The following is a 23,096-nucleotide window of genomic DNA, read 5'->3' as shown; positions in this document are numbered from 1 at the left end:
GTTCAACATTTGGGCTTTCAGTATAATTTCCAAAGGTCTGGGGTGGAGTTGGATAGAATGGCCCCCTCCACCAACCAGTTTTCATCAACATCCAACGGAAGAGCTAGTCTTATATGAAAACGATTTATTGCAAAAGGAAGCAATAAAGAAAGTAAATCGTTTGTAATTTCAGGATCACTTGTTCAGCGGGCCAAAGAAAGACTCAGAATAGCGAAGAGTAATCCTAGACCTGTCGCTTCTGAATTCTTACATTTAATGCGACAAGTTTCACATGCTGACCATCTCTCAGGTGCGGACCTTGCTTCTCTGTGGGGCCGTCACCTCCCCTATGGATCTTGCAGACGTTTGCTATCATGTTCCGAAAGCAAGGCATTTTCGTCCGTTTCTAGGCTTCAACTAGGCAAACTGCCTCACAGCAACTACAGAGTGATAATCTCTTACAACAGTTTTGGTTCCAAATCAACTTCGAGAAATCTCGTTTGGTCCCGAGGACAAGTTTCAATGGTTAGGATTCAATGGGTTCTATGCTCCCACACTATGTCTCCCAACAGCCAAGAGGAACGATATAGCAAAACACAATACGTTTTCTCAAAGACAAATTGTCTTCCAGAGGAAATCAAGAGAGAATCCTGGGTGCCCTCCAGTTTGCCTCAGTAACAGATATACTACTGAAGGCCAGACTGAAAGATATAAGCCGAGTATGGTGCTCCAGGAAAACGAGTATTATCGAGACGGGGGGCTCGGCTCCAACCAATTCTGAAGAAAAGACTTCAACCATGGACAAAGGTCAAAATCTGGCAAATCCGTTTCCTTACAATATCCAGCCCCAAGCTCGTCATTTACACAGACGCCTCCCTAACAGGCGGGGGGGGGATACTCTCAGTACACGAAAGTCCTGGGACTATGGTCGACAATATTCCGCCAACTTCATATCAATGTTTTAGAGGCCATGGCGGTATTTTTTACCTTAGGCAACCGGCTCCAGCCAAAAACCAACATATCAGGTTTCTTCTAGATAGATAGTGGCAGACGCACTTTCGAGGACAACTCCGCTGGAGTCGGAGTGGTCACTAGACCCAATGTCCTTCAGTTGGATTCTTTCTCAGGTTCCGGATCTCCAGATAGATCTGTTTGCAACAAAGTCCAACTACAACTAGAGTGCTACGTAGCTCCCAGCCCGGATCCTCGGGCTTACGCCACAGACGCACTATCATTAGTCTGGAACACTTGGGAGAGAATTTACCTATTCCCACCAATAAATCTGTCGATGAAAGTGTTAGACAAGCTCAGGACTTTCAAAGGCCAAGTTGCTCTAGTAGTCCCCATCTGGCCCAAGCACAACGGGTTTCCCCTTCTGGTGGAACTGGGTCTCCACCTCGACAGATCCCCAATCCAATACTAACACAAGCAGTATAACTCGCTGTGTGTTAGCTTCCTCAAATTCAGAATGCCCTACCTTTCTGGACTTTATGAAATTTGCAGCTCAAGAGGTGCAGATATTGATCCTCAAATACGTTATTTTTAGAATCAGATAAGAGGGGATCCACCCTTCGACAGTATGATTCGGCTGTTATGAAACTTGCCAGTTTTTAAGGGACTCAAAGGTTGAGACGATGACTATGAATCTGACAGTAACCTTCTTCAGAATTTTATTTGAATCAGACTTAGCGACTTGTACTATTACCACAAATTAAGTCAGCCTTGAAGGTTTTACAATTGGCTTTAATATTGCCCTTACAGATTCATACTTCTCATCCATCCCGAGAACCTGCGCCAGATTGAAACCATCAACTCACCCTAGCTCAGATTCCTGGTTTCTGAATGACGTACTTAAGTTGGCTTCAGACACTCTTAACGAGACTTGCCATTATATTCCATTGGTTAGGAAATCCTTGTTCTTAATGAACCTGACTTCTGGTGCCAGAATATCAGAACTTTCAGCCTTGTCTAGAGATCCAGGTCATATTGAATTTCTCTCGTCAGGGGAAGTACTCCTTTCCCCTGACAAAAGATTTTTAGCGAAAATGGGGACCCCCAGGACAGACGGTTCCCCTGGAAGATTGTCCCACTTCCGCAGGACCCATCTTTATGTCCAGTAAACACTCTGGAAGCCTACTTAAACATATCTCCCGTTCAGTCCTCGGGGCCCTTACCCATTAGAGAAGGTGAAGAACCATCATCCTGAAAGGACTCAGACAGAAGATTCTGCATTTCATTAACGGGCTACCTAGAATCATTCCCACATCACTCCCTCACTTCCATGATATATGAGCTGTAGCTACCTCAGTTAATTACTATGAACTTCACTGGACTTACTAAATATACAGGCCGGAAGTCTCCAACAGTATTTAAACGCCACTGCTTAAAACCTCTGGAAGCCTTATATTTGCTACAGTGGCAGCAGGGAATGTGATTCCTCCTGAACATAGTGAACCTTAATCAACTATGTCTTGCTATCCTCTTACCTGTTATTTTGGATTTTATTTTACTTCCTCAGGTATTGTTCCAAGATTTGGGACCATTTCTCTGGTACTATTTCACTGCGCGGCACAGGTCGGAGCCCAGAAAAGGGATTTTGACGAAGGAAAAATCTATTTCTGGGCGAGAGACCTGTGCCGCCCAGTGAACCCTCCCTTGACTTCCCTCCCAACATGGGCCCCAAACCTTGGGTGCTATGAGGAGTGACGTCACTGGCGTGGGTTGGGTCAGTGGTAGTAGTGTTGAACGGCACCTCGCTGTGGCGGGGATTTTGAAGAGGAGATATCTAAATAGTGCGAGACCTCTGGTTGTGAATTATCACACCCTAGTATTTTATACCGACACCTTATATAGGTGAGCGAGCTGGGTTCAACCTGGCATTCCTATGCTTTTTTTTCTCTGGTAATATATAGCAGTTATATTCCTTAGAAATAGTGCTCTAGGAGTATTTCACTGGGCGGCACAGGTCTCTCGCCCAGAAATAGATTTTTCCTTCGTCAAAATCCCTTTTATAATCAAAATATCATATTTTCTAAAAGCTTTTACTGTAAATATCATTATTTATCACTTTCATCATGCGCGTTAAATGCCTTCTTTGTTCTGAGCGTGGTTGTTTACTGAGCGTACTTTATGACGCCGCATAAAGAAAAACATTTCATTTGGAAGTCCTAAGAAAAATTAGATAAAACATTGGTAATAACAAAATCAACATACTGTATGATCAATATAATCGATGCAAAAACTAACCTATACATATATGTGTACACTAAATGAGTTTGTTTCTTCATTATGATCAGAGATAAACGTAAACAAAACATTGGTTGCCATTTTTTATCGTGCTTTTTAGCGTGTTTAGGAAACGCATGATATAAAATCGCCTTTAATATTTGTGCCTGTTTTAGTTTAGGGTACTGTAGTACATGCATTAAGTGTTCTGTACATTAAAGGGTAGTTTGTTAACAGTACTACGTACAAGGGAAGGTTTTAAAAGTCTGAATATACATGTTAAATAAATAGGTAAATATGGTGTCACTACTTCGCGGATTTTCACCTATCGCGGCCGGGTCTGGAACCTATCGACCGCGATAAACGAGGGTTCACTGTACTCGTGGACATTGAATATGACTTCTCGTGTCTGAGCACTTAATTGCTGTCGTGGGGAGCCTTCCATCTTAAACCGTCACGCTTGGGTTTCAGAACCAAAGTGATAAGCTACTTAACCTTCCTGACCTGAGACAGAGAGAGATGTGGCAAAGTGTATGCCAAATCTACACTGTTTTTTCGCCTTAAGTGAGATTTAATGAATGAAATTGGCGCAAAGCGGCAACGTCGGAAACCTACTCTATGTTTCATGACATTCTGGATAGACTATAGAAAGAACTCTTACCTTCTCAGACGCATTGCTAGTATCACAAACACACACGCTTTTGTAGATTGCAGACCATGAATAGCAAAGTTTTAGCAAGGTGTTGGGTTTCCACCTATTATGTGCTGACATACACAAATGGGTAAAAACCAAAAAGCCTGATTGGCAGGGATGTCCACCCTCCTAATGGGTGAGTCAACTCTTATAAATAGCGTATGTTTGTATTCCAGTTACGGAATATGTGACCAATTTGAGTGTAGGGGGTGGTCTGCCCCCAGTGGGAAATATTTTGGCATCGGCGTAAAAAGAAGTCCAAGAGGGACTCTTCGTATTCGAAGTCTTCCTTGAGGGAGAAGAAACCTTGGACATCTTCCTTGACCCCCCCTCCCCCCCATTCTCTCCCTGAAGCTCCTGCTGGCTCAACCTCTTCCGAGAAGCGGGCGAGTAGGAGCGTAGACCAGCTAACTCCAGGACAACCTCGGGGATCTGTGGATGTTGCTGATGCCCCTAGAGAAGTAACTTGGCCCTCGCCCTCTGGAGGGTCCTTCTCTCTTTCTGATCTTTTGCAGGTTTGGTCGTCGCTGGGTGTTACAAGACCTCTTCCTAAGGATGTCTTGGTAGAACTGCAACATGGGGCCTAGAGAGATCCTTCTCCAGCATCCTCCGAAGTCGAAGTTACGCTGATGACGAGAATGCTCGCCATCCTAGGATCTCTTCATCTTCCAGGGGCCGTAGTCCTTTGTGCTAGCCCAGACGTTCCCCTTCGTCCTCTGTCAGTGCTCCAGCTCCAGAGACCGATGATCTTCTCGCCATTCTCCTGCTCGTGATTGTCGTTCGCCGGGCTAGTGCTCGTACCCCGACTTCTCGTGATCGTCACTCGCCAGCTCGGGAACGTCACTTTGCTGATCGTTGTTCATCAGCTTGTGATCGTCACTTGCCTGCTGGACGCTCCACCACTGCCCGCTGTTCCCCAGCTTGCGATTAGTCGTCACCTTGTGATCGCCTCTATCCAGCTAGCTGTTCGCCATCTCAGCCTTCACATAAGACGGTCTCCTGCCAAGATTCTTGGACATGATGTGTCGTACTATGCTAGCGGCATTTTTAGATTTATTTCAGAGAGGCAGGTCTTCTGAAAGCTATTTAATTCTTATAAAGATATGTTAGCTTTTATGGTTTTGATTAAATATTCTTTTATTCTTTATATACTGTATGATAAATGATATCGACGTTAATGACCTTTGCTGTCAGGATACCAGAAAACTTAGAATCCATTAATCAATCTTTTATCCCCTATTTACTAGGGAGTGGAATCAGCTCATTCTTACATTTACGAACGATAACAAACATGGATTCGAGAGATCTCCTTTCTTCGTCAGCTATTTGCTCATGAATATTTTTTTTAACGTTCACGACGCTATAGCTACTTGCGGGAGTTTATCCAGTCAGGGGCCAGAGGAAGCGCACTAGCTCCTTCGGAAGTTGACCTGGGTCTTCCTTCTGGAGACTGAATTTAATGGGCGGCAACAGAGCCTCTAGTGTCTCTTTAACTGGTTCTATCTGCTCGCTCACCTGTCGCCGCATGCACGGACTCCATCGGGATTTGTGCAAGAGCAACATGGATCCAGCACTTCTTGGAGTAATCCGTCGGGAATGCTAAATATGGCCAACCCAGAACTTGACCTTAGTCCTTCTCGTCAGCGCACTGAGACGACGCTCCCCCTCAACCTGAGTTAACTCACCCGGCGGGGGGAGTCTGAAGTCCGAAACATCGTTCTGCTTTTCTCAGGGGGAACACCTTTCTGGACTGCAAGTTTGATGCTTTTCTGAGTGATCTCTTCTTCTTGGGGCATTGAGAAGAATCTTTGTTTCATCCATGCCTTTCTCTAGCCCCTCGGAGTGTAACTTGTCGGAATGGGATGACGAGGTAGTGCTTAGACTTGCTGACAGCTACGAATCTCTCCTGCGAGTTCAGAGGATTTTTCTTTCTCAACCATGACACGTCATACCAGCATGATTCATCCAGTCCCTGTAGCGAATTGCAATGCTGGATCACTCGTTAAACGCCCCCACATGAGCCCTACTTGGTAATCCACTTGGACAAAGAGGTCTCTTTTGTAATGGTTTACACAAACAAGAGTTGGTAACGAACCCCACCGTGTAACCGAGATAACTCCAGGGGTAGAGTAATCTTCGAGTTCCACGAGAAGGCATACTCATCATCACATTCCCATCCACCTGTTACGGTGCAAGAGCGAGTTTCTCGACAACCTAAACGAAACTGAGTGTTTGCACGGACAGCTGAACTCAGGCTTTACGTCATCAATGCATGAGCAATTTATTACATCACCAAGTTACGAGAGAGGGAATGCCACCTTGTGACCTCCTGTGCCCCAAGATAAGAGAACACGTTTTGTCAATGGGGTTTTCAAGCTTTTGCAGTCTACTTTTTGCATAGAAAAAGCACCTAGAGTTGGGAGTCCAGTATTCAACTCCTCCTCTCTGAACAAGTTTGTTCAACAAACCTCGTTTAGTATGGGGAGGGTACACATGGTCAGACAACAGTCAGACCTGAGGACTTCTTGACATCTCTGGAATCAAGATGCTTACCACCAGATTCCAGTTTATCCATCTTCAAGGAAGGATCTAAGAATCATCTTTTGCAATCGCCACTACCAGTTTAAGGTTGGTCTTTTGACTTGGTTGCACCCCCTCCGCTTTTCACAGGGAGATTCTCCCTAGTGTCAGTCGGGGCTCTCAGGAACGCCATTCGTCTGTTGAGGCACATGGACTACTGGCTAATTCTGGCAGACTCGGGGTCAACCCTTCTCCAACAGAGAGTAAAGCTTTACGAGTTTGTCGCGATCTGAAGGTTGTGGTAAAATCTCGAGAAGTCATCCCTGCGACCAACACAAAACTGATATACCTAAAAATGCTCCTAGACATTAGACTAGGAAAGTTTTTCCTTCCCAGAACAGGTAAGAAAGACTGAAGAAGGAGTTAAGTATCTTCTTTTTACTAGACTCGCTACTAGAGCACATCAGTTACTCTGTCCGATAAGGCCACCTGTCCTTGGAGTGCTGGGGGACCAACAGGTGAGCATCAGATTCCAACCTTCTCAGGGGGGTTGGATATTCCTTCTCAACCCTGCAATTGATGCTCTTCAAAGTCGCATCAAAAGAAGGAGGCAGGGCACATGTGGCATCACACGAACTCCGGACTCTGGTCCGAATCTTAACAACATTGCCACAGGAACATCTTGGAATTAGAGCAGTTTTTCTGAATCTAGCAGTTTCAACAGTTCCTAGGGGACACTCGGTGTTGATGAGCGAACAGCACCTATGCCAACTAGCTGGGGAATACTAAGGTTTAAAGGTCGCTCTTGAATGGCAATGGTAAGGGACAGTGACATTGCCCTATCAAGCAGTACAATGCCATAGAGGCTGACCATATATACATATGATTAGCACTCAAGCTGGGACCAAGTAGGGCCAGGCAATGGCTTTTGATGACTCAGCAGATAGACCTATAAGCTTCCCCAAACCCCCATCCTTAGCTCACAAGGATGGTGAGGTTGCAGCAACCAAAGAAACCAACGAGTTTGAGCGGGACTCAAACCTCAGTCTGGCGTTCAGTAGTGAGGAACGTTACCACATCGGCCACCACAAAGATAACTGGGCACCCTTTCAGCCATGCCCATCCTGGACAAGAGAGATGTTCTTGTGGTCAATCTGAGTAAAGTGACTCAGATGGTTGGCTCTGAGTGGTCTTTGGATCCTCAAGTATCCAACAGAGTCCTGGCTTTGTGGGTTTCTCCAACAGTAGACCTGTTTGCTATGACTCTGTTCAACAAGTTTCCAAGGCTCTGCTTGTTGATAACTTTTTCACAAGTACTTCGCTAGGTGCTTTCTGACAACAGGGTGACAGCATTGATGTTGACACGTCCCACGTCACCCTCTTGTTGGCTTAGTAAGAAGATTACTCAACTAGGAAGGACATCTCGCCTGTCGATGACCCTCCTAGCTCCAAGGAGGCACCAGGCAGAAGGGTTTCCAAACCTCCTGCATCTGCTCATAGAGATGCTGAGTGACCCCCTGCACGTCACGATCTTCGCAGACAACCACACGGGGAGGTATCCTTAAACTGCCGTAGAATGCGTTCTCCTCCCGAGGAGAGGCTTTTCACATCTCTTTGCAAAAAAGATGTCCGATTACCCCCAGAGATCATCAACCGATGACTACCAGGTAAAGCGGGAAGTACTGTGGTGGAAGGGTATCACTCCTCTCGACGCCACTACTCTAGTGATAGCGGAGTTCCTTTGGCCTCAGGGAGGAGATTCCTCTCGGTCTCGACGGTCAAAGACGACTACTCAGCCTTGAGTCTCTCCCTTGACAGAAAACAGTTTTTTCCTTTCATTTGGAATTGTTTATCCTCTTGCGGAGTTCCGAACGTACATGCCCTCAGCGGGAAATTAGACCGCCTCCCGGGAGCACTCTGAGGGCTGCTGTGTCAGACATCATATCTTCACCTTAAGAAAACCTTCCTGTTCACCTTGGCCTCGGCCAGGAGAATTAAAGAACGGCACGCCCTCTCTTACAACATAGATATCTCCCATTCTAATGGTTGGTGATGGGTAATACTCGACTTCATCCCCTGAGTGTGACGCAAGACCCAAAATCCGACAGCAACGGATCCCAGATTCGAGCCCTACTGGATTGGGAGTCTTCGGGATATGTATAACCGATGATCCAGATCAACTGCCTCTATGCCCGGTGGGGGCGATGAGGTGTTACCTCTAACGATCTTCAAGAGCTCACCACCGAGCGGAAAGGAGGTTTGTCACCAAAGGATACAATCTCGTGCTCATAGAGCACTGCTCGAAGCCGGACTCTCCTCCGCGACCGTGGAAACCAAGAGCTCACCATTTTAGGGGCTTAAACATGCCCTTAGTGTTCTAGAAAACTATTCTGTGGCACAGGCTCTTCCAGTGGGCGTAGTGAAGCATCAGCCTTCATCTCCCATTTCCTGGAAGACGTAACCCACTGGAACATGGAGATGTTCTCAATCCTGTGGTGGCTGCACAGTAAGTGGTATAAGGACCTCGAGTTCCGTGATGGACAAGTAGCAGATGGTGGAGGGAGGCATTACCCGGAAATAAGTCTGGGATGAATGAGAAGAATGACTGGTATAACCATTTCCCTTATGTAGCCTGATATATGCACATATATTTGTTATGTCCTCATATCCCCGTTGTGAGGTGAGAATTGGGTAACGTCTATGATTTGGTCAAAGAAGTCTGAGGACTTCCGCATATTCTTACCTAGACAAGTCACATTGCTAGTATCACATGGATTGCTCAGGTTACTAAAGTGTGCAATGTACGTAGGTTTAGCGAGGTGTCAGGGTGATTCCTCTCTAAGATTGTGAGTAGCATAGAGGAATACCCTGGGTCAAAAACCAGTCAGTTGGTTAGGACTTCCACCACCTTAGGGTGGGTCTTCCCTAATAAAGAGCGAAAGGGTTTGTACCAGTGTTGGAAAAATGACGATTTTAAAGTAATTTGTATTTTTCCTAAGGATACAAACCTTGAGCTCTCTATAAATTTGGTACGCCATCACCTATCCACCTGCAAGTCCTGCCTACAATAAAAAAAGACGATAGAACACCGGTGTGTGTGCGTATGCGGGGTAGCCGGTACTGCCCCCTATCCCCAACAGTCGCTGACTAGCGGCGGGGTAATTGTACCTGGCTAAAAGTCTTATGGCTAGTCTTCCAGCTTTACCGAAAATATTTTCATTAAAAAAAGAGCTCAAGGTGTGTATATTTTAGGAAAAATACACATTACTTTCAATTTGTCATTTTTCTGTCTATTTCCATAATATTCTGTGTTGGAATGGAATTTATTAATTAATTTAGACTGGAAAAGTTATATAGTACTGGACTAGTTATGGTAAATGTTGGCTATTAATGTTTGTCTCTCATTGCAGAATACTATCTGAGGAAACTGTGGAACGGGCGAGTTTGGAACAATTGGTTCAACAAATATATCAAAACTTCAACAAGCAAGATTATTTTAAATGTAAGTTATAGTTGTTCCGTAACTGACATGCAAACCACGCTATTTAATAGGGGTATTACTTTCGGCGTAGCTGAAAGGACGAGCCATTAGAATTTTAACGAGGGTTTACTACCCCATCGCTAGTGAGGGGGGGTAGGGGAGGGTAGCTTGCTACCCCCCCCCCCCCTCACACACACCTGTGCTTGAGCTCACTTTGCTCTCGGCTCGGATGGTAGACAGACGTGTCCTCTCTCATCCTCGCCTCGCTCTTGGCAGCCATTAATGCTTTTTCGCTTTTCTTTGACAGGTTTGAGTGTGAAGTTGGCCTCTGCGATTATGCGCACCTGTCCTGGATTACCCGACCGCCCCTGCGGAACATTAATGTCGGCGGTCGAGACAGACCCTCACACCCTTTGCCCTTACTGTAGAGGCCAACGGTGTGATAGTGGTAATAAGTGTGGTGAGTGTAGGGAGTGGTTTACCTCCCATGGGGAGAGGTTTTCTCGGCGACGTAAGAAGAAGTCCAGGCGGGATATTTCTCCTTCGAAGTTTTCTTTGAGAGGAGAAAATCGCAAGGACTCTTCTTCCGTTGCCCAAACCTCCTCCGAAGCTCCCGCTTGATCGGTCCCTTTCGAGAGACCGTCGAGTGGTAGCGTAGACCGTGGTTCTGTTTGCCAAACTCGGGGTTCGAAAGATGGCGTTGCCTCCCCTAGCGAGGCAGCTCCACCTCTCCCCCCGGGGGAGGATATATCACTAACTAATTTGTTTCAGCTTTGGTCTTCCTTGGGGCTCTAGGGTTCGCCCTCCAAGGAAGCTCTACTTGATATCATCCAATTGGGTGCCACTGTCAAGCAATCGCCAACTTTGACAGAGGTTGATCTTCTGTCTATTGTCGACGTTGTGATGTCAGAGGTATCCAATGCGGTATCTCTTAATACCTCTGCCTCTTCACATCCCGCAGTAGCTGAAGTCTTAGTTTCTCCCGTTCCTGCTCAACCTACGAGGGAGAAACTAAGTCCAACAGACTCTCCTGGCGGTGATTCTCTCCCTCGGGGGAGTTCACTTACAGAGACTCCTCTATGGAGGACTGCAGAAGGTCAGCTTCCTGATCCTACGGCCCCCAGAGGGTGCATCCGTCGCAAGGCTCGCCTTCCTCTTTGCCGGGGAGGCCTTCCTTCACTTTATAAAGCGGTGAGGAGGCGCCTCTTCGGTTCGTCGTCGTCGTTGCAGTCCGCCACAGAGGAGCCTCGTCAGCGTTCACCGACTGTTCCTGCTATTGTCCTGGACCTCTCAGCGGATCGTTCGCGATCCCTTTCGGTTGAAGGTCGTCCTTTCAAAGGGCACGCCGACCTTCCACCCGACAGACCTGCTGACCTGCCGTCGCCGTTCCTGGCAGCTGATGCGTTTTACGCGCCAACGAATCCTAACCATGCTAGTCAGGCACCGATCCCTATTACGGGGCAACAAGGGCATATGCGCCATCGCGCGCATACGTCCCTTACGCACCATGATGGTCATGCGCGCCAACGGTCTCCTGTGCGCAAGGCTTTGCCTGAGGTAGCGCGCTAGCGCTCACCTGCGTCCCAGCGCGCCACTGCGCGCCATCAACCTCCTGCACGCCAGCAACCCCCTGCGCGTCAGCGCTCGCCAAACGCGCCAGCGCTCTCCCGCACGCCAGCGCCCTCCCGCACGCCAGCGCCCACGTACATCCATCTCTCCTGCGCGCCCACGATCTTCGGATATGGGAGCTGTAGGGAAGTCAAGGACTTCGCCTACACACCAGCGCTCGCCAACGCACCGCCTGCTGTCTCCAGCGCGCCATCCCTCGCCAGCGCGCAATCGCGCGCGTTCACCGGCTCGCGCCCACGAGGATACGCGCGCGCGCCCTGCGCACCCACGCCTATCCTCTCCGGCAGTTATGCGCCGCCATCCTGACGCACGCCCGCAAGATGCGCGCCCACGCACACAGGTTCCGACTGCGCGAAAGGGATATTTCTCCTGCGCGCGCACGCCCTACGACATCTTCTGGGGTGTGCGAACTCTCGGCCGCACGTCCACGGGTCCAACCTCCTGATCCTGCGCGCCTACGCGCGCACAATCAGCCTCCTGCGCACTTTCCTGTGTCTCCCGCACGCGCTTCTACGTGCCATCACTTGCCTGCGCGCGCACACGCACGCGCATCAGCATTCTCCCGCGCGCGACCTCGGGTATTCCCCATCGCGCGAGCGCTAATACCCTCCCGCGCGCGAGGCTGTGGGACAACGCACGGCAAGGTCGCCATCGCCACATTCCCCTCCCCGCAAGCGCAGAACAGCGCGCTCGGCGGTGGAGGGGAAGCTTCCAGAAAGGTCCATGAACACTTCTTTTCAAGCGAACCCCCCTATGGAAACTCCTCCCAGGGATCTGTCGATCCCTGTCCCTTCAGAGGGAGTGTCTGACAGCGCAGCTGTCAGCCAACAGCCATGGTTCGGGGCACTAATCAGAGCTTTCAAGCCTGTTCTCTCTAAATTGGGCCACAAATCCTTGGCTACGTCTACCCCTCTGAAGAGAAAAAGAGGAGTTTCGGACGCTGTGACTTTTCCAAGAACTAAGTTATCTCCTCGTAAGCCCTCGAGGCAGGTTCCCCCTCCCCCCAGACTTTTTCTCCCTCCCTGTCGGACGATGATTTCCTGTCCTCAGGGAAGTCACGTGAGGTGAGATGTTCCCCCATCGCACCAATGAGGGAAACCCCACCTCGCGTTGAAAAGTCTTCCCGGGTAGGGGCGAAGAACTTGCCTCCGTCTTTGTTAGAGTCCTGCATCCTTCCCAGGAAGGAGTCGAAGGACTCGAAGACAGTGCCAAAATCCTCGACGAGATTCAGGACGGAGCCAGCTAGTCACTCGGAGAACGTCCGGGATTCTCCCCAAGAAGAGCCTTTGGGGACAGGAGACTTCGCTGCAAGTCCGACATCCGGAGGAGAACTTCAAGTGTCAGAACATGCATTTTTGGCAGGTTCTGACTCTTATTAGGACTCTCAATAGGTTTGTCGACCCAGATTCCCCTCGAGAGGGCAAAGACACGGTCTTGGACCGAGTATTTGGAACTCAAAAACCTTCTAAGGCCAGTGCGGCTCTGCCCTGGTCTCAGGGGGTTAAGAGTACCAGGGACAAGATCGCGTTCCAGCTCTCTGAGTTAGCCTCCTCCAACCGCTCCAGTGCCGGCAACAAGCTTCTCCCACCTCCTCGCGTACAGCAGAGGAGGTACTTCGAGATCTTGGAGGAGCCTTGTTTAGCTCTTCCTCTTCACCATTCTTAGGAAGAGCTTACCAGGGGAGTCCCTCTTGAGAGACTCTCCAACCGGCAGGTCTCATTCTCGGCAACTGAGATCCTTAACCAGAAGAAGGTTGTGAAGTGTGCTATGCAAGCCACTTCGTGGCTGGATATCTGATTAGGGACCTTAGGTATCCTGATACGCTCTGAGGATTTCTCCAAAGAACGTACCAGGAAAGCTATGGAGACGTTCCTCCTCTCAGGCACTCGCATGATCGAGTTTCTGGCGCATCAAGTCTCGAACTTATGGGCGAAGACCATCTTGAAACGTCGGGATGCGGTGGCTGGGAGGTTCCATCAGAAGGTCCCTAGCACCGAGATAAACAGGCTCAGGCATTCTTCCTTGGAAGGAACGAATCTGTTTGAGCCTAAAGACATGGAACATGCTGCTGAGAGGTGGAGGAAGTCCCACCAAGACACCCTCCGGCATAGGGCTTTGACATCCAAGCCCTATAAGTCTCCAGGACCCCAGCAGTCCCGTCCTACCAAGACCACGAAACCGACAACGGCAGCGAAGACAGTGGTGTCTAAGCCCTTTCCTGTCAAGGACAGGAAAGGCAAAAAGTCCTCCAGGGGAGGTAAAAATCCTAGAGGGAGCAGCCGAGGCTGTAAACGCTAGGATTGGCAGTCCCCCTGCATGTCTACCAGTGGGGGGATGCCTACAAAGTTGCGCAGACAGGTGGCAGCAACTCGGGGCCGATTCCTGGACGATTTTCCGTAATCAGTCAGGGATATCGCGTCCCGTTCACAACATCTCTACCTCCCCTGACGACAAATCCAGTGTCATTGAGCTCCCTTACCATGGGATCAGCAAGGGGGTCGAGATCCTGTTGAAGAAGGGCGCTCGACGGGTCCCCAGGCTTCTTCAGTCGACTCTTCCTTGTAAAGAAAGCGTCTGGAGGCTGGAGACCAGTCATCGACCTCTCGGCTCTGAACAAGTTTGTCAAACAAACTCCGTTCAGCATGGACACCGCAGACACGGTCAGACTAGCAGTGAGACCGCAAGACTTCATGTGTACACTGGATCTGAAGGACGCGTACTTCAAGATCCCAGTCCATCCGTCTTCAAGGAAGTACTTAAGATGCAGCCTAGACAACAAGGAGTACCAGTTCAAGGTGCTGTGTTTTGGTCTCTCCACAGCACCACAGGTTTTCACCAGAGTGTTCACCCTAATATCTTCGTGGGCACACAGGATCGGCATCCGTCTCCTCCGTTATCTGGACGACTGGCTGATCCTAGCAGACTCGGTGTCATCCCTTCTTCAACACCGAGACAAACTTCTGGGACTTTGCCAGGATCTGGGGATCATGGTAAATCTCGGGAAATCCTCTCTGCTTCCCACTCAAAGACTGGTATACCTGGGCATGATTATAGACACCAATCTCCACAAAGCCTTCCCATCAGACGACAGGATAGCAAGGCTGAGGAAGGTCGCAAGCCCTTTTCTCAGACGAGAAGAACTTCCAGCCCAATCGTGGTTATGTCTCCTCGGTCGCCTCTCATCATTGGCTCGTCTAGTTCCCAACGGTCGCCTCAGGATGAGATCCCTCCAGTGGCGACTCAAGTCCCAGTGGAATCAAGGCTACGATTCCCCGGACATCATGATCCCTATGGGACCTGCGGAACGGATGGACCTCCAGTGGTGGGTGACAGACAAGAACCTACGAAGGGGAGTGGATCTTCTCGTCCTCCCCCCGGATTTGATGCAGTTTTCGGACGCCTCAAAGAAAAGGTGGGGACCCACGTACTGCACCACAGGACCTCAGGCCTGTGGTCAGAATCAGAAAAGTGCCTCCATATAAATCTTCTAGAGATGAAGGCCGTCTTTTTGGCCCTTCAACAGTTCCAACAGTACCTGGCGGGTCACTCTGTGGTGGTGATGAGCGACAACACCGCAGTAGTGGCTTACATCAACAAACAAGGAGGTACCTTTTCGAAGCAGTAGAGATACTGAGATGGACCGAAGTCCACTCAATTCCGCTATCGGCACGTTTTATTCCAGGCAAGAGGAATGTGCTCGCCGACAATCTGAACAGAGCGTCTCAGATAGTGAGTACCGAGTTGTCTTTGGATCATCTAGTAGCCAACAAAGTCCTGACTTTGTGGGGTTCCCCGACTGTGGATCTGTTCGCAACAGCTCTGAACTTCAAGCTTCGCTGTACTGCTCCCCAGTCCCGGATCCCAAGGCGCTCTTGCAAGATGCCTTCCAACAACGGTGGGACAACATCAACGTTTACGCCTTTCCCCCGTTCTGTCTGATGAGGAGGGTGCTCAACAAGTCCAGAATATCGGTCAATCTTTCAATGACCTCATAGCTCTGCTATGGCATCACGCGGAATGGTTTCCGGACCTTCTGCAACTCCTAACGGAACTACTGAGAGAACTCCCTCCACAACACTATCTACTCAGACAACCACATGCCAACACCTTCCACAAAGCCGTAGCTTCGCTACAACTTCACGCCTGGAGACTATCCAGCATCTCCTCGCTGAGAGAGGATTTTCGCAACAAGTTGCGATTAGGATGTCTGGACATCTGCGAATGTCATCCGCAGCGGTCTACCAGGCAAAGTGGAAAGTCTTCTGTGGTTGATGTCGTGGAAGGGGTATCTCTCCACTCGATGCCACTATTCCAACAATAGCTGAGTTCCTCGTGTATTTGCGGGAAGAAATGCTCCTTTCAATCTCAGCGGTGAAAGGCTATCGCTCAGCCTTAAGTCTAGCCTTCAGGCTCAAAGGAATGGACATTTCTTCTTCGCTGGAACTTTCCCTACTCATACGAAGTTATGAACTTACCTGCCCTCAGTCGGAAGTGAGACCTCCTCCATGGAACGTGGTTCGAGTTCTCAGGTCTCTTAAAAGAGACCTCCCTTCGAACCATTACGCCAGGCTTCAGATCGCCACCTAACTTGGAAGACGGTGTTCCTACTAGCTTTGGCTTCGGCCAAGCGTGTTAGTGAACTTCATGGTCTCTCGGATGACATCGCCCATTCAAGGGGATAGGGGGAGGTAACGTTCAGATTCCTCCCTGAGTTTATTGCCAAGACTCAGAATCCGAGAGTAGCAGATCCTCGGTTCGACTCCTTCCAGATTTCGAGTGTCCGTTCTGTAACAGATGACCCAGACCATCTCCTACTATGCCCAGTAAGGAGTTTGAGTCTATATCTCAAAAGAACGGCTGCAGTCCGTCCTCAGGGGCCAGCGTTATTTGTTAGCACAGGGAGGACTAAGAGGAGGGTCACCAAGAACACCATCTCGGCATGGATTTGCAGGGTGATTCATCTGTCCCTGAATCCAGACCCTCCTCCGTCATGTCGCCCTAGAGCATATGATGTCAGGGGCGTAGCTATATCTCTGGCCTTCAAAAAGAATTTCTCAGTGACGCAGGTTCTTCAAGCTGGGGTGTGGAAGCGTCAGACGACCTTCACAGCCCACTACCTCCAAGACGTGACCACAGGAGGCTCGATACGTTCTCTATTGGCCCTCTGGTGGCTGCACAACAGCTGGTTTAAAACCTCAAGCTCCTTATTGGAAAAGTAGCAGAAATTTTGGGGCATTGTTACCCAGTTTTAGTCTGCATGAATGAAAATGTTTGTCTGGCCCTTATTCTTTTCTTCATCTTCCCCTCTCATGGGGGAAGCAGCATCCTGGGTTCTCTGCATAGCTGACCTCAAACCACTGCAGGTAAACCATGTTGCCTTGTGTTCCTAGTATTAAGCTAATACTGTCACGTCCCCATACCCTGACGAGGTGGTATTGGGAGAGTGCTAGCCTAAAGTTTCCATCTAAAGAACTTCAGGTCAACTTCCTAGGACGAGTCACACTTCATTATACCTTCACACACAGCTTGCGTAGGCTGCAGTCCTTGCGTAGCAAGGTTCTAGCGAGGTGCAGGGACTCCTTATTTTTGAGTGCTGACACACTCAAATAACGAGCCCCGGGCAAAGCCAAAAAGCCAGTACTGGCTGGGACGTTCACCCTTCCTAATGGGTGAGTTACCCCTATTAAATAGCATGGTTTGTATGTCAGTTACGGAACAAATGACAAATTCGTAGATAATTTGTATTTTTCCTAACTATACAAACCTTAGCTATTTAATCACACTTGCCCGCCAGCCCTATCCCCCTTGAAGTCCTACCTCTAAGCAAAGTGAGCTCAAGCACAGGTGTGTGTGAGGGGGGGGGGGGGTGTTAGCAAGCTACCCTCCCCTACCCCTGCTAACTAGCGGTGTGGGTAGTAAACCCTCGTTAAAATTCTAATGGCTCGTCATTTCAGCTACGCCGAAAGTAATACCCCTATTAAATAGCTAAGGTTTGTACAGTTAGGAAAAATAAAATTATCTACGAATTTGTCATATCAAGAGTTGTTTCTACGTATATACAAACCTTTCTTCTTTTAATATAAGGAATGTCTAACAAGGAAGTTAGATACAAGTAATGGGGGTGAGCAAGTAGGTCCACCAACTCTCCTGTCTGAGTCTTCACTTTTGCCTTTGGCCATAATGAGTTTAGATATACTTTTCCATCTTATCCAAGGCTGTGTGATCCTTTTCTCATACTTTTGAGTTTGGAAGGATGATATTTAGCAGGAATTTGTAGGGACAAGTCTTTTTGCAATAATCCCTATAAGTCAAGTGTATATCGATGACCAGTACAGTATTCTTTGAGGCATAGGAAATCTAAGTCTTTTCCAGTGCTGGAGAGACTGTTGAGCATTCTTCATCTCATTAAGTTTTGCCAATTGCTAAAGCTTCTGGGTATACAGTAATCCTCAGGCTATCTGGGTGTTACATTACAAGCCTCCGCTAATTCTATCTATCTATCTATATTCCAAAGCACTTCCCCCAATTTTGAGGGGTAGCTGACATAAAACAGGAAAAACATACGCTCCTCCCAGCCTGACGTGGGCCCCTTCTCCCACCCCGTGGTGAAGTGTTACAGGCACCGCAGCGCCCGGGGGAGACGCAGATAAAGAGAGGCGGCCGACAGGTTCGTCGGACCCCGACTCCATCGTCTGGATGGCTCCAAGGACGCCCTTCAGGTCGCCGATGCATCAAGAAGAGGAGTTCGAAGGCTGGTTCGCATCTAGAAAGACTCCCCCGGCGCCATCATCGACGCTCCCGCCTGATTTTATGTAGCCCCTCACGCTGATAGGACAACACCAGGACCCAGCATCAGTAACAGAGGACTCCTCCAGCTCCTCTTTGTCGTCGTACGATTCATCATCCTCGGAGGACGACGACTCCCAGGAGGGGAGAACGGAAGAGGTCCCGGAAAACTAGTCTCGTTCTCGCTCAGGCCGTTCCAGGAAGAAGGCAAAGTCATCGAGGAAGAAGAACAAACGCAGGTGCCCATCCAGGGACAGGTGGGCTCAGGCAGCTTTCCCCCGTAGCGGGTCGATCAGGACACCTGCCTCCAGTGTCTGCCTCCTTGGCCGCTGGAACCGTCCCTAGGCCCCTGCCACGCTTGTCGACCGCACGTCCCGCACACTGGTCCAAGCTCTCGTCTCAGGTCGGCTTTGCCTTCCCGCTGCCCGCCAAGTCACCGGCTCCATCCGCCCAGCGGAGAGAGCCGCTGTGCCGGCCCAGCAGCTCATCTTGCGGACCCGGTACCACGGCTGCTCACATAAAGCGCCCTGGATACCCGGTGGTACAGCGTACCCCGCTGCTCTCCCCGAGCGGAGGTAGACCCATGACGGCTACCTCCGTCCCGGCGGCTGAACCCGCGGCGGAGGCACCTGCCCCATCGTTTCGCCAGGAAGAGGAGGACGTAACCTCTCACATGGACCCACCCGGCCTGTCAGAAGGACACGGTGCAGAGGACCAGGTGGTCGATGGCTTGATTGAGGTCGGGGACTGTACGTCGGATGAGGTATCTTCGTACCGGAAAGTTCTGGCTCTCATGAGGAGTCACCATCGCCTGGACGAGCCCAAACCGTCGACGGAGCAAGCTTGGCTCTCGGGGTTGGAGAGGATGGTAGATAACCCCGTCCAGCAGAAACCTTCCTTGACAATCCCCTTAGCTCCCGACGTCAAACTCGGTTGGGAGCATGTCAACAGACACGTCACGGGCCAGGTAAACTCCCTCAGAGGCCAGGGATCTTTCAAGTTACCGCCGGGCTTGAGGACCCAGAAATGTTTCTACGTCCCTGACGGTCAGCACTCAGGGCCCAGGGCCCGTTCGGTAGAGGCAGCATTGGCCTCCCTTAGCCAAGGCAACACCGAGGATAGGACCGTCTCAGCCCCAGTGTACTTCTCCCCGGCTGAGGCCTCCATGATGGAGGACACGGCCCAAGACATTGTGAACGTGACTTCATGGCTCGACTGGTGGGCCTGTACGCTGGTGAGTTTCCAGCTGTCTCATGATCTAGCAATTCCAGAGAACCAGGCTCTTCTCCAGGAACTCATACACTCAGGGGGAAAGGCAATGAAGTTCCTCACTTTCCAGTCCCTCCTCCTTCGGAGGAGGGACACTATCCTCAATAAGCTGTCCCGGAAGCTCCCCGAGCGAGAGGCCAAGTGTCTGAGGAACTCGCCAGTGTGGGGCGAGTCCATCTTCTCCCTGAAAGAGGTAGAGGAATCCATGGAGAGAGTCTGGAAACTAAAGGAAACGGCGTACCCCAGACTCTCAGCCGCAAGATGACCCGCACACAGACGAGTGATACCGGAAGGGTCCCACCCATCGACGTCCCAGCCTAGGAGAGACTCCCCTTCGTCAGCCTGGCAGCAGTCGTCTCAACCCCTCTGTAGGGGAAGCTCTACCCTTCAGGCCTCCTTTAGGCCTAAGTCCAGCTCTAGGAGAGGCCGTTCGAGCCGCGCCTCCAGAAGGAGGTAGGAAGAGAGGCCCCCTTTCCTGCCGAAGCCTCAGGTAGGGGGATGCCTCAAACACTTTTGGCAAGCATGGCGGGACAACGCGGTGGACCCATGGTCCGTTGCAGTCCTGAAGGAGGGATACAGGGTACCCTTCCTGGCGGATCCGCCCCCTTGGATCCCCGATCATCGAGCGGAATGGCTGGCACCCAAGGACCCCTAAAATAAAGCAGCCTTAGAAGAAGAGGTGTCAGCCATGCTGAACAAGGGAGCCCTGGAACTAGTGGAGGACCCATCCCCAGGATTCTACAGCAGGCTCTTCCTTGTGGAGAAAGCAACAGGTGGGTGGAGACCGGTTCATCGACCTCTCGGCCCTCAACAAGTTTATCAGCAAGACGGACTTCAAAATGGACACCCCGAAGTCAGTGCTAGCAGCCTTGAGGGAAGGGGACTTCATGATGTCCCTGGACCTCAAGGACGCATATTTTCAGATCCCTGTCCACCCCTCCAGCAGGAAGTTCCTCAGAGTAAAGTGGGGATCCCAGTCTCTACAGTTCAAGACCCTTTGCTTCGGCCTGTCATCGGCTCCTCAGGTGTTCACAAGGGTGTTCGCCACAGTGTCAGCCTGGGCTCACAAGAAGGGCATCCGGCTAATCCGCTACTTGGACGACTGGTTGCTTCTTTCAGCCTCAGAGGCAGTTTTGAAGGATCAAGGCGTGGAGTTGTTGCAGTTTTGCAGGGACTTGGGAATCACAGTTAGTCCCCTCCAACAGAATGACTTATCTGGGGATGGTCCTAGACTCAAGGTTGGGGAAAGCATTCCCCTCCGAGGAGAGGCTCGAGAAGTTGGACCAAGTCCTTCTCCCCTTCCTAATAGGCATTCCCAGGAGAGCAAAGGATTGGCAGAGGCCGATAGGCCACCTAGTATCACTGGAGAAGTTGGTCCCCCGGGGAAGATTCAAGCTGAGAGAGGTTCAGTGGAACCTAAAGGAACTCTGGTCCCCGGGGGAGATTCCGCACAGAGTGATCAGCGTGTCGGAGGAGATAAAAGAGATTTTGAAGTGGTGGTCCAGCAGGGTTAACACTCAAAAGGGCATGCCTTTTGCGACCACCCTTCCGGAGATGTTGCTCTTCACAGATGCATCAAAAGAAGGGTGGGGAGCTCATCTCCAGGAAGAAACGGCAAAAGGCAAGTGGTCCCAGGAGGAGAAGACCTTACACATAAAAGTCCTTGAGTTGTTAGCAGTCCAAAGAGCTTGCATGAGGTTCGCTCATCGTCTCCGAGGAAACACTGCGGCCCTCATGTGCGACAACGCCACCATAGTAGTCTATGTGAAGAATCAAGGCGGCCTTAGGTCAAGGGGACTGTGCGACCTCACGGCAGAGATCCTGGAGTGGACCGAGAAAGAGCACATTGAGCTGACGGCCAGGTTCATTCCGGGGAAAAAGAACGTCTTGGCAGACGGCCTCAGCAGGGTAGGTCAAGTGGTAGGCTCGGAATGGTCCCTGCACCCGGAGGTAGCCCGGAAACTCCTAGGAAAAAGGGGGTCCCCAGTGATAGATCTGTTCGCCACAAGGATCAACACCCAGCTCCCAGTTTTCTGCTCTCCAGTCTCGGATCCTACAGCAGCGTTCGAGGACGCCTTTCAGCACCAATGGGACAGTCTCGACGCATACGCCTTCCCCCCCTTCGGAACGCTAAGGCAGGTCCTTAACAGGGTCAGGCAGTCAAAGAACCTACGGATGACTTTGGTAGCGCCCTGGTGGCCGGAGAGAGAATGGTTCGCAGACCTGAAGGAGTTAGCAATCCTCCCACCGTGGCCGCTGCCAGACGGAAGACCTTCTCCGTCAGCCCCACTTCACAAAGTTCCATGAAAACCCTCGGTCCCTCCGGCTTCACGCGTGGAGGTTATCGAGCGTTTGTTGAGGAAGGAAGGCTACTCATCCAGAACCACCGTGAGGATGACAGGTTATCTTAGGAAGTCATCAGTCGTAGTTTACCAGGCTAAATGGGCTACGTTTGTAAAGTGGTGCACCGCCCAGAATCTGAGGCCGCTGGATGTGTCTATTCACGAAATAGCAGACTTCCTTGTTCGCCTGAGGGACGACCTAGGAATATCCATCCCGGCGATTAAGGGGGTTCGAGCCGCTCTGGGCCAAGTCTTCCTCCTCAAAGGACTTGATCTCAGAGCTTCCCGGCAGATCTCGATGCTCATAAAGAGTTTCGAACAGTCATGCTCCCCCCTCTCCTCTAGAGTACCGCAATGGGACGTAGCCAGGGTCCTCAAGTTCCTTACCAGGCCACCCTTTGAACTGCTCAGGAACATTCTCGATAAGGATCTTACCCTTAAGACGGTCTTCCTCCTAGCCCTAGCTTCCGCCAGACGAATCAGCGAGCTGCACGGGCTGTCGTACGAGGTCTCACACTCGAAGGGTTGGAAAGACCTGTGTTATAAGTTCCTCCCAGATTTTGTAGCCAAGACCCAAAATCCAGCCTTCTGGGATCCCAAGTTTGAAGGCTTTTCGGTCACAGCCATCCCACGTTCGGACAATCCCGAAGACTTGTTGTTGTGCCCAGTCAGGTTGGTCAGAAAGTACTTGGAAAGGACAGCCAGACTTCGCCCGGGGATCAAGAGTCTTTTGTCTCCACAGGCCCATTTAAGAAAGCGGTGTTCAGGAACACCATCTCCTTCTGGCTCAGACAGGTCATAAAGAGGGCTTATGACAGCGATGGCTCCACGTTACCAGGTAAACCTCGACCACATGACATTAGGGGTCTCAGTACCTCCTTGGCCTTCGACAAGAGCATGGTAGTGGGCCAGATCCTGAAAGCAGGTACTTGGGCCAGGCAGTCTACGTTTACCACCCATTACCTGAAAGACTGTACTAGGAAGTCCCTAGATTTCTTCTCCATCGGACCCGTCATTTCCGCGCTCCAACAGGTTTAAGGTCGAAGCCCCGGGGAAGCTCGTAGGAAGTACTGTAATTCCAAGTGACACAAGTTCCTCCTTACTACCCCCTTTCCTGCTTCCTCTGTTCCCTTTTTCCTTATCCTTTGGCCATGTGAGAGTTGATTATTGG

General features: G+C 50.3%; 1 protein-coding gene across 1 annotated transcript in view; it reads left to right on the top strand.

The window, feature by feature from the left end:
- LOC137638698 (CCR4-NOT transcription complex subunit 11-like) overlaps positions 1-23,096 on the top strand; it is a 104,161-nt gene that overhangs the window by 42,968 nt on the left and 38,097 nt on the right. The window contains exon 2 of the mRNA XM_068371022.1: positions 9,829-9,920. Within this exon, the coding sequence (XP_068227123.1) occupies positions 9,829-9,920 (92 nt within the window). The remainder of the gene's footprint in view (positions 1-9,828; positions 9,921-23,096) is intronic.

The sequence above is a fragment of the Palaemon carinicauda genome, chromosome 1 (assembly GCF_036898095.1).
Source record: "Palaemon carinicauda isolate YSFRI2023 chromosome 1, ASM3689809v2, whole genome shotgun sequence".
Taxonomy (NCBI): domain Eukaryota; kingdom Metazoa; phylum Arthropoda; class Malacostraca; order Decapoda; family Palaemonidae; genus Palaemon; species Palaemon carinicauda.
The sequence above is the reverse complement of the archived record's forward strand: the minus strand, read 5'-3'. Positions and strand labels throughout refer to the sequence as shown.